Below are 15,267 nucleotides of genomic sequence, written 5' to 3'. Positions count from 1 at the left end.
CAGGAGCAGGTAAGAGCTATTCTGACCTCTGCTCCAAAAGAACAGACAATCGCACTGGATTTTTTTTTTTTTAAAACAAGCAAGCTGAGGAATGTCGCTTCTCAGCTAGCGCTGCCCCGAGGAATGCAGCATCTCAGGGCAGCCGGTCGTAGTGCAGGGGGAGAGGCTGGACCACCAACTTGCACCCCCGCAAGCCAGGAAATCCACCTAGAAAACATGTCCCCGGACTTACCAGAGACTTTGAGATGTGAAAACTCAATGCAGGTTCAAAATGCAAGTCTTAACAAGACCAAATGAGAAAGTAAGAAAACTTTCCTTTTTTTTAAGTGGGAACCACAGGTTCTGCAACCTTCATCTGCTGGAGACAGAGAAATACTGAAGGGACGGACTGATCCGGGTACATACAGGGAAATTAGGTTTGTTCAGTTTGGAGAAGAGACGCCTGAGGGGGGGGATATGATAGAGGTCTTTAAAATCATGAGAGGTCTAGAATGGTTAAATGTGAATCGGTTATCCACTCTTTTGGATAGTAGAAGGACTAGGGGGCATTCCATGAAGTTAGGAAGTAGCACATTTAAAACTAATCTGAGAAAATTCACTCAATGCACAATTACGCTCTGGAATTTGTTGCCAGAGGACGTGGTTAGTGCATTTAGTGTAGCTGGATTTAAAAAAGGATTGGATAAGTTCTTGGAGGAGAAGTCCATTACCTGCTATTAATGTAAGAATTTTTGTTTTTTAGAAAATGTAGTTTTAATATTATTTTATGATTAGTGTATATATACTGTATTATTTTAGGGATGACACATTTTAAGTATAGATATGATAGAAGATATCGGTTTTGTTTTAAATTTTATTTTGTAATAGTTGATTGCTGAATGGCACTGTTAATTTTATATTGTTATTAGTGGGTGCCGCATTGTGAACCGTTGTGATGGTCCATATTTATATGACGGTATATAAAAGTTTAAAAATAAATAATCAAGTTGACTTAGAAAATGGCCATTGCTATTACTAGCATCAGTAGCATGGGATCTTCTTAGTTTTTGGGTATTTGCCAGGTTCTTATGACCTGGATTGGCCACTGTTGGAAACAGGATGCTGGGCTTCATGAACCCTTGGTCTGACCCAGTATGGCATGTTCTTATGTTCTTAAGGGCTGAAGATTATATGTAAGAAGATGTTTGAGCTTTCGTTGAACATGCACAAGGCTTTCTGGAGCCTGATAACTTCTCATTCCCTGTACGTACTCGGATCAGTCCAGACTGCTGGGTTTTGCCTCCCTTCCAGCAGATGGAGACAGAGAAAAACTTTGAGAGTACCCCCTCTTAAGCTGGTGTGCTACCTGCAGCTCTTCAGTATTTCTCTGTCTCCAGCAGATGGAGGTGGTGCAAAACCTGTGGTTCTGAACCTGTGGGGGGTTTAAAAAAAAAAAAAAAGAAGAAGAAATCCAGTTAATTTTTTTTTCTCTATCCTTCCCTTGGGCTGTCAAGGTAGGACCAGAAATGTAGCGGTCCTCCCAGGGAGTTGGCAGGTCCTAGGGGAACCATCCTTCCTGGTAGCAGGTGTAAGGGAGCTCAGGTTGGTGACCCGGTGGGCTCCTTTATTTGACTGCCGGGGGTGATAGCCAGTGGTCTGGTTCCCTCCCTTCTCTTCCCCCCCTCCTGCGGGGTCCCAGAGACTCTAAGCTCTCCTTGCCGACCAAAAAAAAATAAATTATTTTTTTCTGAGTATGGAGTGGCAGACCTTGCCGCTGCAACTGACCTTAGAGGGCTGGGTCACACTAAAAAGCCGTGTTTGGCGTCTTTTTTTTTTTTTTTTTTTCCGAATCCCGCTCCGTGGTGTGCAGGGGGATTGGCGGTGCTGTCCGCGCGGGTTCAAACGGCTCTTGCTATGCCGCGTGGTGCTGCTTGAGGGGCCTGCGGGGAGCCGACTCGGCAGCTCTCCCGGTCAGATCTCTATGCGCGCTGCCTTCCTGGTGGGGAGGGCTCCTCCAGCACGGCGACAGGTCCGACGGCCAGGCCCCGTGGTGCGGGTAGAAGGGCCATTGGGAGGGAGAGCGAGGCCATCTCGTTTCCGCTGAGCACGGGAACAGCGGCCATTTTGGATCCTATGCTGGCTGGTTTTGAGCCTGATAACCCGATTGACATCCAACAAATGGAGTGACCTATTCTAACCAAGGCATTCCTCTCGAGAGGAAGCCGGCAGTGAAATTGACTGATTTAAGTGGAACATGAAAACCACATTTGGCAAAAAAGATGGAACTGGGCAAAGATCACTTGAATGCAAAGAAAAAAAAGAGCTCCTTACAAGATAAGGCTTGTAGTTAAGAAATATGTCTGACCTTCATATGCTTTCCTGGCTTGCTCTTGCCTTTGCTTGCACACTGTCTAGCAAAGGGGCCCTTTTTTTCCTCATATCTAGTTTCTTCAACACGTTTCTTTTTGCGTGCTTTGTCAGTTCAGTTGACTTTCACAGAAACCCTCTCCTTCTCATGGACTACCACTGCTCTTTCAGACAGCACATGCAACATCTGCTTTCCGGATACAAACATAACCTATAACTCAGGTAAATGACATAGAACTAGTGCTTCGTTGTTCCTGCTCTTGGAAGAGCCAGAGAACATAGTCAAAGCTAGGTCTCAGTACCTTCTATACTGTCACCAATATTCACAAGTTCAGTCATGCATGATTTACTTTTCCCAGGTAAGAATCCCTATTAGCATGCTCATTTGACTTTTCAGAATCGTACTCGTGTCTCATCTGACTTACGCCACTTACTGTCTTTTTGCAGAAGATCTGGCTGCAAAAGAGACACGTGACATGCTTACCTCTCAAGATCAGGGTGGTGGGAAATGACAGGATGATAAGGACTGAAGACGCGTACAAGACAGGGAGCTTTCCAGGGTTGCTGGGTGTCTTGAATTTTCTTTTAAAAAAAACATAGCCCTGCTGTGATGTACGCATGGTCCTCCTTTATATAAGGTGGTGGGGGGAGAAGCGGTAGGTGTCTGCAGGAAAAAGCATCCATCATCAACTGAAACCTGGAATTTCATCTCATTTAATGGATGTTTCAGGTATTGGAGAATACAACAAACCCTTCTGTGTTTTTTTTTCCTTATGGGAACTTATGTTCTTAAGTACTTCCAAGTTTTCTTAAATTGATTGATTGTATATATAGACTGCTTTTAATGGTTCAGTCTTGATTCTGCCATGAACTTTTATTTTGGCATTCTGAATTCTGCCCTATAACAAATATTTCTGCAACACTGGTAAACACATTTCTGGGAACATTTTGTTTCCTCCACAACCTTCAGTGAAACAAGTAGACTTTAACAAGCTGAACACAAATATGCATTTAAGTCTGTATCACATACCATTTGCCGGAAAAGTGTGATATACATTAAGCATTGTTACGTGTCTGGAGCGGCATAGGCTAATAATGGCAATGTTGGCACCAGAAAACAAAACTAAAAATGTTTTGCCACAGATTTTCTTTTGTAATCACTGTCCGACGCTTCACGGATGAGAGTCCAACAATAGTCACCCAGCATGGAGGGGTTCCACTTGCCTTCATACCGTTTCTCCATTTTGACAATGTCTTGATGAAACCTTTCACCATGTTCATCATTCACAGCGCCAAGGTTGTCTGGGAAGAAGTCCAAGTGGGAATGAAGAAAATGTATCTTCATTGACATGTTGCACTTCATCAATTTGTATGCCTGAAGCAGATTTTCAACCTGTTCGAGATAGTCTGCTGCCTTATAATTGCCTAGAACAGTGGTTCTCAACCTTTTTTCTGTCGGGACACACCTGACAGATGGTTCTCACATGCGTGACACACTGACCCATGATCGTCACGGGGCTAGATGTAAAAGTACAGTTTGCATCCACGGGAACCCCCCTGACCCACAATAATGGATGTAAAGCAGAATTATGACATTCCCCATACAACTCACCCTACAAAAAAGATATTCTGGTTCTGGTGTCATCTCAGTAACAGCAACTCAAACTCCTTCTACTTCCAGGCTCAATAGCCCTACTTATGAAAAGACAGCAGTTTATCACTAATGCAGGTCCTCTTGAGAAAACACAACAAATAAGACTGATAAAACTCTTACATGCTAGTAAAATATCTCATCTCGGTAATAGACACAGAACCGACCTAATATACTCCCAGGATCTGTAGTAATGCACATAAACTAATCCGCACACAGTTACACCTGTATTATGGAATACACTCAAACAGGAGCAACCCTTTCTATGTAAAGGCAACACTACAAATATTAAATCAGGTCCTAGCCACCAATACACCTCTTATTAGGAAAATAGAACTAGCAAGCAGCTATAGATCCCCACACAAATAATTGTAAAACTATACTAATATGCAGAATAAATGTTTCAAAACAGCTATGAACAGAATAACATCCAATAATTAAAAACTCATAAAAACTATTAAACATTCTCCAAAGCCACCTTTACTTACCCCCTCCAGCAGCTCTCCTACTCCTCTTCCATGCAGGCCATAGCACACAGCAGAAGCAGCAGTAGAGGCTAAGCTCTATACTCATGGTCCTCTTCCATGTCTCTCACACACACACCATACCAGTCATGCCCCATAACCAGTTTCTGTCTCTCACACACCAATCATCTCCCAAACAGTCTTTGACACACACACCAGTCACCTTCCTGAACAGTTTCTCTCATGCCATACACACACACACACACACACACACACAGGCTTTCCACTCCCATGTTCTACCTACATATATGGGCTTCTCACTTTCATAATCACTTTCTCTGCTCACACCCACACTCTCACCAGTCTCTCACTCCCATGCTTGTTCTCTCCACATGCACAGGCTTCTCATTCCCATAATCACTTTCTTTCTCTCTCACACACAAACATACACCAGTCACCTGATCTCTCTCATGCAAACACACACACACGCTTCCCACTCCCATGTTCTCTTTCAGATATACAGGCTTCTCACTCCCATGCTGTGTCTCACACACCCCCAGGTTTCTCATTCCCATGCTCACTATCTTCACATGCACAGGCTTCCCATTCCTTTAATCACTTTCTTTCTCTCTCACACACAAACATACACCAGTCACTTGATCTCTCTCATGCATACACACACACACACACACACACACACAGGCTTCCCACTCCCATGTTCTCTTTCAGATATACAGGCTTCTCACTCCCATGCTGTGTCTCACACACCCCCAGGTTTCTCACACCCATGCTCACTATCTTCACATGCACAGGCTTCTCATTCCTTTAATCACTTTCTCTCTGTTACACACACACCAGTCTCTCTCTCATTTCAATGCTCGCTCTCCACGTGCACAGGCTTCTTATTCCCTGAATCACATTCTTTCTCTCATATTAACACACACCAGTCTCTTTCTCTCTCACACACCGTCACCTTACCAACCAGTCTCTCTCATGCATGCACAGACACACACAGGCTTCCCACTCCCATGTTCTCTTTCAGATATACAGGCTTCTCACTCCCATGCTGTGTCTCACACAGACCCAGGTTTCTCACTCCCATGCTCACTCTTCACATGCACAGGCTTCTCATTCTCATAATCACTTTCTTTCTCTCTCACACAGACACACACATACACACAAACACACACCAGTCACCTGATCTCTCTCATGCATTCACACACACACACAGGCTTCCCACTCCCATGTTCTCTTTCAGATATACAGGCTTCTCCTTCCCATGCTGTGTCTCACACACACCCAGGTTTCTCACTCCCATGCTCACTCTCCACGTGCACAGGCTTCTCATTCCCTGAATCACATTCTTTCTCTCATATTAACACACACCAGTCTCTTTCTCTCTCACACACAGTCACCTTACCAACCAGTCTCTCTCTCATGCATGCACACGCACACACAGGCTTCCTACTCCCTGCACTCTCTGACATAATCAGGCTTCTCACTCCCATACTTTCTTTCACACACACCCCCACAACACCAGGCTTCTTATTTCCATGCTTTCTCACATACCCAGATTTCTCACTTCCATGCTTTTTCTCTCTCTCACATACACACACATCAGTCACCTCCCTGAGCAGTCCCTTTCATTGTCTCTCACATATACACACACATCAGCTCTCTGACCAGATTCTCTCAGTCTCACACAGGCTCTCAATTAAATACATTCTCTCACTTACACCCAGGCTGGCTGCTTCTCTCTCTTTCTCTCACTCACTTCTTCTCCCCCCCCCCCCGAGCACAAATGGTAGCTGCAGCAGCCTCCTCCTCCAGCCCCCGCAGGCCAAGAAAGAAGAATCCCATCGGCTGCGGGAGGCTCATGTTGTTGTCTCCTTTCACGATTACCAGCTGCTTCGATTGCTCTGCCGCCGCTGCTACTTTTACACGCGGCACGGCTCTTTCTCCTTCCCGCGCATCGCGTTTCACTTCCTGTTCCGGGTCAGGGGGGGGGGCAGGAAGAAGAAAAGGCCAGCCGCAGGAGCCACAGCTTCTTCTAGCACTGCTGCCGTTCCCACTGGCTTGAAAGTACTAATAGCCCAGCGGCAACAGCAACAGGGAAAGAAGAGCAGCGAGAGAGATCGGGAGCAGGCGACACACCTGCCGGTGCTTGGCAACACACTAGTGTGTCGTGACACACCGGTTGAGAAGCACTGGCCTAGAAAGTTACAAACAACATTCTTGAAGGCTGTGCATGCAACAAGTTCTGTACTTTGCAGAGGACCATCAAAGTGGCTGTCCTTCATCACATCTCGGATTTGTGGGCCAACAAAATCACCTTCTTTTATCTTGATGTCACTTATGCATGGAAACATTTTCCGCAAATAATCAAAGGCTTTACTTTGCTTGTTCATTGCCTCAACGAAATTTTTCATCAGCCCAAGTTTGATGTGCAAAGGTGGAATAAATATCTTACTTGGATCCACCAATTGGTCAGGCACAACATTCTTCTGCCCTGGAACCAACTTCTTGCGGAGAGGCCAGACTTTTCTGACGTAATGCAAATCTCTTGCTTGACTGTCCCACTCACAAAGGAAGCAACAATACTTGGTGTAACCAAGCTGCAGACCCAGTAGAATTGCAACTACCTTGAGATCACCACACAAATTCCAGTTGTACCTCGAGTAGTCAATGCGGTTCAGCAGTAGCAACATGTTCTCATACGTTTCTTTCATTTGAAAGGCATGTCCGACAGGTATTGTATGGGTAGATATTGCTGTTGTGTAGCAAAACAACCTTCAAACTTAAGATTGATGAATCAATAAACAGTCACCATTCTGTTGGATTGTGGTCACATCCGAGAGCACAAAACAATCCATTGATGTCACAGCAAAAAGTCAGACTGTCTACTTGGTTGAAATATTTTGTCAAATCTTCATGACAGCTGTGAAATACTGAAATTTTCGTATCAGATGACAAAAAATTCCATCCTTGCAACCTTGACCCAAGCAGCTCCACCTGACTTCGATAAAGCCAAATCTCTGACCAGATCATTCAGCTCTGACTGAGATATTAAATGAGGATCGCTGGATGTTGATGGCACAAAGTCAGGATCAGCCGCAGCTTCCATCTGTGATGGCTCGCCATCATCACCTACCTCCTCATCCTAATCAAGTGTCCACACCTCTGGCAGTTTTGGAACAGGAAGACTGTCGTCATGTGGCACTGGTCTCATTGCCGAGGCAAGGTTAGGGTGCTGTTCTTTGATGAGTATCCTGACACATTCGTCATGCAGAAGTAACTGTCAGTTATATGATCTTTCTGTTCCCTCCATAGCATTGGGATGGCAAACAGCATGGAGGATCACACACCTTTCAGCCAAGCTCGCAGACTACTGGCGCAAGATGCACAACATATATGAGGAGCCCATGCTCTGTCCTGGTCACCAATTTTGCACCCGAAGTATAACTCAAATGCCTTCTTAATGAGTGCAGTCATACTCCTTTTCTGTGCTTTCAGACTAAACTCACCTCAGATGTAACAAAACGTGTCACGGCTATTACAACATTGGCGCGACATTTCATAAAGTATATGAAATTAAATCCACAAGCTTTAAACTCAACAGTTTTAGCGATACGATTTGCTCATTCACACAGACGTTGCATAGGAGACGACTCATTGCTGCAGCTTATATATTTATTTATTTTTATTTATTTAGTGATTTTTTTATATACCGCAGCACATTAAAAAACATCACCTCGGTTTACAATAAACAATAATTTAGCAACAGGCTTTACAGACAAATTGAAAATAAAGTGAACATGATATATATCAAAATAACAACAAAATAAAAAAATAAAAACAAATACAATAAACCAATGGTGATCATATTCCCTAGTTAATGGCAAGTCTAATAATAAATGGTAGTTCAGAGACCAATAAAGTCAAAATTAGTAGTGAGAAGGATATAAGGCTGTGTCGTCATGGAAACAAGTTGGAATCTTGCAGCCGAGCTGGAGCTTGGCTGAGCAAGTTCTGGCATGATCAGGCAGAGTTTCTTGGTGTATTTTAAAAAACGTTAGTCTCTATTACATGATATGTTGCTTATGGCCATCAAAAATACCACATGAATTTAAAAATCATAAAAACTACAGTCCAGCAAGAAAATATATGTACGCGAGATTATGTTTTAAAATTTCACAATTATTGTAACACAAAATTGGCCGTTTCTCAAAAACTTACGTGATGTACAAATTTCGAAGTAATATCTGTGAACAGCATCAAAACATCTATTTGGAACACCAGAAAGCATGAAGGAAACAAAAACTTTGTTTACCAGTGCAATCAATCCTCAGATTTGCAGTGATTAATAGCTAGGCTTAACTGGTTTTTACACGTGGCTTTGAAACCCAAATTTGGCCTAGGTTGCTCCCCACCCCACCCCTCCTTGTTCAGCTTTTCTTTTACAGCTTTCGTCTGTGGCAGAGATAAGTCAGAAATTGAATTTATTATTCACCTGAAGTGGTGACTGAAGTAAAGCTGCATCTCTCTTCCATCCCTCCCAAGACCGGTGTTTCCTGGAAATGTTCCAAACCCTAAACATCGAATTTGGTGACATCCAGTTTAAAGTTTCCACTCTTCAGTTTAATCTGACCTCCTTAGATTAGCTCTGGCCTTGCTGTGTTAATCTAAATCTTTTTGCTGCTTTTATTGCTGTGTATCCAGTCTCTCTATTTTGAATAGACTGTAAGCTCCAAGGGGTAGGGACTGTCCATTCTTGGTTTTCAGAACAGCACTGTAGGTCTTTTGTATGCACTATACATGTGATGATAATCTGTGGATGCTCACACATACCTAACAGAGAGTGAAAACAATGTATTGTTCTATTTTATTTTTTTTACATAAAACAGGCCTTTAATTGAATCATGGCGATGTTGGATTGATTTGTTTAGAATGTATTTATGTAATTCATTATAAGGTTAATGTCTTCAGTTTCATTGTTTTTTTTTATGATTTTATATATTTCTGTGCCATTTCCACTGTAATTATTGTCTTGTTCATGTGGTTCTATCACTTCCATCACTCTTTATCTGTAATATTCCCTTCATTGCTGGGTTACCTCTCTTGTGTGCCCCAATTATTCCTTCACCATGACTATATTACTTTGCAACATGGGGAAAATATTCACATTATCCACACTGGGACAGTCTGCAGGTGGTTTGTACATGCAAAATTTGAAAACTGAATCTATCCCCATCCTTCTTCCCCCCCTATCCCCTGAATATAGTCTTGGGAACAGGTCCTCTAGATGTAACATTTTTAGCCACAAGGAGAGAGGTTAATTTAAAGAGACCAGTTTTGCCAGTTTAAATTGTATCTATAGAAATAGCTTTGAATATTGACCTCCACGGTCTCTAGGGGCAGCTACAGGATGTACAACTATTATTTTTCATTCACATGCACCAGGACCTGATAATGTTACTGGGTGCTGTTATGGTAATAGGCTTGCAACCCTTTTCTGCTGTTCCTCATTCAGGAGAATAGCAGAAACAGAAAAAGAAAAAATAAATGCTAATATATTATAGAAATCATTGAACTTTACCTAACCTATATTAATGCCCAATGTTTACTTTTTATCTAGAAAAAGATCATCCCAGTCCATATAAGGCAGGAACTCATCAGTCAGAGATCAGCGAGAATCCAGAAGAGAACAAGATGTCAACAGCAAGTGATGAAGAGGATACTTATTCCTGTTCTGAGTGGGAGAAAAAGTATAGGCATCAATCCATCTCAAAAAAGATGCAAAGAAATTTAGCACAATATTCATCCCTCTGTAAGCAAAGTGCCCGAAATATCACACATACAGGGGAAAACCAGAAAATCCAGCCAATGGAACAAAGATGTTTATGTGATTTATGTCAGATATTTCTCATAGATCCTGTACCTCTGAAATCACAGCAGCAATCTCCCATGGAAAAGAAGCAATCTATAGCTACAGCCTGGGGGAAAACCTTCAGGCAGAAGAGAAAACAGACTCAAGAGAAAACACATACAGGAGAAGCACCATTAACATGTTCTACTGGAGGGAAAGGTTTCAATAAGAAGAGAGAACTATTGTACCATCACAAAGATATCAAAGGGCAAAGACTGTGTACAAATAAAGACTATAGTACAGGTTCTATTTATAAACCAAACCTCACAAAATATCAGAAAAGAAAAGCAAATAGAAAGACAAATTTATGGCTTAAAAGCGTTAGATTGAGGACCTGGCTCAAATGTCACCAGAAACTTCACACAGGAGTGAAATTATATACATGTACTCAGTGTGATAAGAGTTTCAGTTTGAAGGTACAGCTTACAAGACACCAAATGACCCACAACGGAGATGAACCATTCACATGTGTTGAGTGTGGTAAAAGTTTTAGGAATAAAAAAATCCTTGCATATCACAAGAGAATCCACACAGGAGAAGAACCATTAATGGGTACTGAGTTTGGTAAGAGATTCAATCAGAAAACAAGCCTTGAATACCACAAGAGAATCCACAAAGAAGAGAAACAATTCCCGTGTTCTGAGTGTGGTAAGAGTTTCAGTCATAAGTCGACCCTTGCAAGCCACCAGAGGATCCATACAAGAGAGAAACTATATACATGTACTGAGTGTGGTAAAAGCTTTATTTGTAAAGTACATCTTACAAGCCATCAGAGAATCCACACAGGAGAAAAACCATACATATGTTCAGAATGTGATAAGAGTTTCACTAATATGTCAGGCCTTGCAAATCACCAGAGGATCCACACAGGAGAGAAACCATATACATGTACTGAGTGTGGTAAGAACTTTATTTCTAAGTCACATCTTACACGCCATCAGAGAATCCACATAGGAGAGAAACCATATACATGTACTGCGTGTGGTAAGAGCTTCATTACTAACGGAAATCTTACAAGCCATCAGATAATCCACACAGGAGAAAAACCATACATATGTTCAGAGTGTGGAAAGAGTTTCAGTAGAACGTCAGCCCTTGCAAATCACCAGACGATCCACACAGGAGACAAACCATATACATGTACTGAGTGTGGTAAGAGCTTCATTTGTAAGTCACGTCTTACACGCCATCAGAGAATCCACACAGGAGAGAAACCATATAAGTGTACTGACTGTGGTAAAAGCTTTACGTTGAAAGGGGATCTTTCAAACCACCAGAAGATCCACACAGGAGAGAAACCATATAAGTGTACTGACTGTGGTAAAAGCTTTACGTTGAAAGGGGATCTTTCAAACCACCAGAAGATCCACACAGGAGAGAAACCATATACATGTAGTGCGTGTGATAAGAGCTTCATTACTAAGGCAGGTCTTACAAGGCATCAGAGAATTCACAAAGGAGAGAAACCATATACATGTACTGAGTGTGGTAAGAACTTTATTTCTAAGTCACATCTTACACGCCATCAGAGAATCCACATAGGAGAGAAACCATACATATGTTCAGAGTGTGGTAAGAGTTTCAATAATACATCAGCTCTTGCAAATCACAAGAGAATCCACACAGGTGAGAAACCGTTTATGTGTTCAGAGTGTGATAAGAGTTTCACTAATAGGGCAACCCTTGCAAATCATCAGAGGATCCACACAGGAGAGAAACCATATACATGTACTGAGTGTGGTAAGAGCTTCATTTGTAAGGCACATCTTACACGCCATCAGAGAATCCACACAGGTGAGAAACCATTTATGTGTCCAGAGTGTGATAAGAGTTTCAGTGATACGTCAACCCTTGCAAATCACCAGAGGATCCACACAGGTGAGAAACCGTTTATGTGTTCAGAGTGTGATAAGAGTTTCACTAATAGGGCAACCCTTGCAAATCATCAGAGGATCCACATAGGAGAGAAACCATATACATGTACTGAGTGTGGTAAGAACTTTATTTCTAAGTCACATCTTACAAGACATCAGAGAATCCACACAGGAGAGAAACCATATACATGTACTGAGTGTGGTAAGAGCTTTATTTCTAAGGCATGTCTTACAAGCCATCAGAGAATCCACACTGGAGAAAAACCATACATATGTTCAGAGTGTGGTAAGAGTTTCAATAATACATCAGCTCTTGCAAATCACAAGAGAATCCACACAGGTGAGAAACCGTTTATGTGTTCAGAGTGTGATAAGAGTTTCACTAATAGGGCAACCCTTGCAAATCATCAGAGGATCCACACAGGAGAGAAACCATATACATGTACTGAGTGTGGTAAGAGCTTCATTTGTAAGGCACATCTTACACGCCATCAGAGAATCCACACAGGTGAGAAACCATTTATGTGTCCAGAGTGTGATAAGAGTTTCAGTGATACGTCAACCCTTGCAAATCACCAGAGGATCCACACAGGTGAGAAACCGTTTATGTGTTCAGAGTGTGATAAGAGTTTCACTAATAGGGCAACCCTTGCAAATCATCAGAGGATCCACACAGGAGAGAAACCATATACATGTACTGAGTGTGGTAAGAGCTTCATTTCTAAGGCACGTCTTACACGCCATCAGAGAATCCACACAGGAGAAAAACTATACATATGTTCAGAATGTGATAAGAGTTTCAATAATGCGTCAGCCCTTGCAAATCACCAGAGAATCCACACAGGTGCAAAACTGTTTATGTGTTCTGAGTGTGGTAAAAGGTTCACTTTGAAAGGGGATCTTTCAAACCACCAGATGAGCCACACAGGAGAGAAACCTCATAGATGTACTGAGTGTGGTAAGAGCTTCATTTCTAAGGAACATCTCTCAAACCATCAGAGAATCCATACATGAGTAAAACCATTCATGTGTATGAAGAGTGGTAGATTATTCACATAAAAAAGAGAGAACTCACAAGGCACCAGAGAATCCACATAGTTGTTCACTGAAATAGACACAGATAAAATATAAGAGCACATTGACTCTAATATTTCTCTATGTAACAAAGCAGAAGGGTAACAAAAGAGGAGCATATGAAACCAAAACTTTGATGCTGAATAGAGCCATTATAACCAGCTGTATAAATAGGTGTAATATTAGTATAGCATGGACTGACTATATGCCTTTGCTACCATCCCACACTCATGGATAATAAATTGCATTTAAATGTTTAATGTGAACTCTGATGGAATACATGAGGTTCTCCATGAAAATGTGGAAGACTACACTCCATCTGAATTATGAAGATGGACAATTCATCATACCTAACATTAAGATCCAGCAAGGAATATTTCAGGGAGCTTCTCTCTCACTACTTTTGTTTTGTCTGGCATTATATCCACTGAATATTCTAATTAACTCCTTAGGTTATGGAATTAATCTTATTCCTCTAGCTACCCTACTGATGATATCTCACCTGCTATTTGTAGATTACTTGTAACTGTACAACTCCTGTGATGGTCACTTAGCAGGTTAGTGAAGAGTTTCTCAGTTGATATCAGGATGACATTTGACCTGAACAAATGTACTAAGGTGGCTTTAATTAGAGGAAAATTAAACAAAACTGTAATCATCTCCCTAGCTGAAGATTGCAATATAAATGAACTGCAGTAGGAAGGTGCATATAAATATGTAGGAGTAGAGAAAGGTGAAAAATGTTGGCATAAAGTAGTAAGAGAAAAGATTAATAAAAAATAGTATAAAATAATGAAGTTAGTGCAGCAATTTCAAGCTGATTATCATTCAGCTGTGGCATAGTAGTCTGGCCCCATAAATATCTTAGAAGAATTTGCTGTATAAACAAGAAAGCTCAGGTAATCTATAAGAACTTGTGCATGGCAAGATTGTACATTCCTCCAGCTGAAGGTGGGATGGGTCTTATTGAAATTGATTACACCTATAGAGCTACCATAACAGGATTACTTCATGACATCCACAGATCCAAATGCTCAAATACAGTAGTTTTGCAGTGAGCAAACATCTTCAGTCTCAGTCCTTAAGCTTGGATAGTTCTAGAATATAGAGGGAATGACTGAAAATCTAACAACACCTGGAGGAAAAGAAGCTACAGAATTAGCATAACAGGAAAAAAAACTCTTTAAAGAATTAGATCATTAAACAAGGAAAGTTAACTGGCAGAAGCACAAATACAGTGGAACATACAGAGGGCACAGCAGTGGTTAAGAAGAGGTGAATGGAGACCTAAAGAGGGAACATTGATAATTGCAGCACAGGATAGTAGACCTTGGAGAAGACGGCTCACAGCCAGCATAGAAAAGAGTGGTAAAACGGACAAATGCAGATTCTGTGGAACAGAACAGGGAACGCATGGGACCGGATGTGAGGTACTGATGTCAGAAGGCCCGTACATAGAAAGGCACAACAAGGTGGCACGGCTTATTCATTGGAAACTGTGTAAATGTTATAACTCTGATGTGCCAGAAAGCACTGGGAACGCAACCCCAATACTGTAAAAGAGAACAAAGGTGTTGTGCTCGCTTGGGACATTCTTATTCCAATAGAAAGATTGATGCTAGAAAACTGGATCTTATATTGAAGGAGCAAAAGACAAGAACAGCATTGCTGTTGGAGGGGTCAGTACACAGCGACTGTTCTGCGGATCATATGGAGAAAGCACAGATCCTTAGCCCCATCACCACCTCTTTCTTTCACCCAGACCCTTCACCCCCCAGTTTTCTTTTCCACCCCATTACAACTTGCTGCTTTTTACCGTTTCCCATACATTGTGCCCTCGCACTCCTCCACACCCATCCCTTCCTCCTCTTTATCATTTCAGACGGCCCAAGCTCGCATTGCTGATTTCATGAAGATGGAAGAGGAAACTGC

The 15,267-nt window shown here is 41.9% G+C and overlaps 1 protein-coding gene across 1 annotated transcript in view; it reads left to right on the top strand.

The window, feature by feature from the left end:
• The window catches only part of LOC115083855 (zinc finger protein 11-like), a 54,430-nt gene extending 40,838 nt beyond the window's left edge, over nt 1–13,592 (top strand). Inside the window, exon 4 of the mRNA XM_029587892.1 lies at nt 10,097–13,592. Coding sequence (XP_029443752.1) covers nt 10,097–13,275 — 3,179 coding nt within the window. The 3' untranslated portion in view covers nt 13,276–13,592. The remainder of the gene's footprint in view (nt 1–10,096) is intronic.
• The last annotated feature ends 1,675 nt before the right edge of the window (nt 13,593–15,267 follow it).

The sequence above is a fragment of the Rhinatrema bivittatum genome, chromosome 2 (assembly GCF_901001135.1).
Source record: "Rhinatrema bivittatum chromosome 2, aRhiBiv1.1, whole genome shotgun sequence".
In the NCBI taxonomy this organism is placed as follows: domain Eukaryota; kingdom Metazoa; phylum Chordata; class Amphibia; order Gymnophiona; family Rhinatrematidae; genus Rhinatrema; species Rhinatrema bivittatum.
This window is presented reverse-complemented; position numbering and strand designations above follow the sequence as displayed.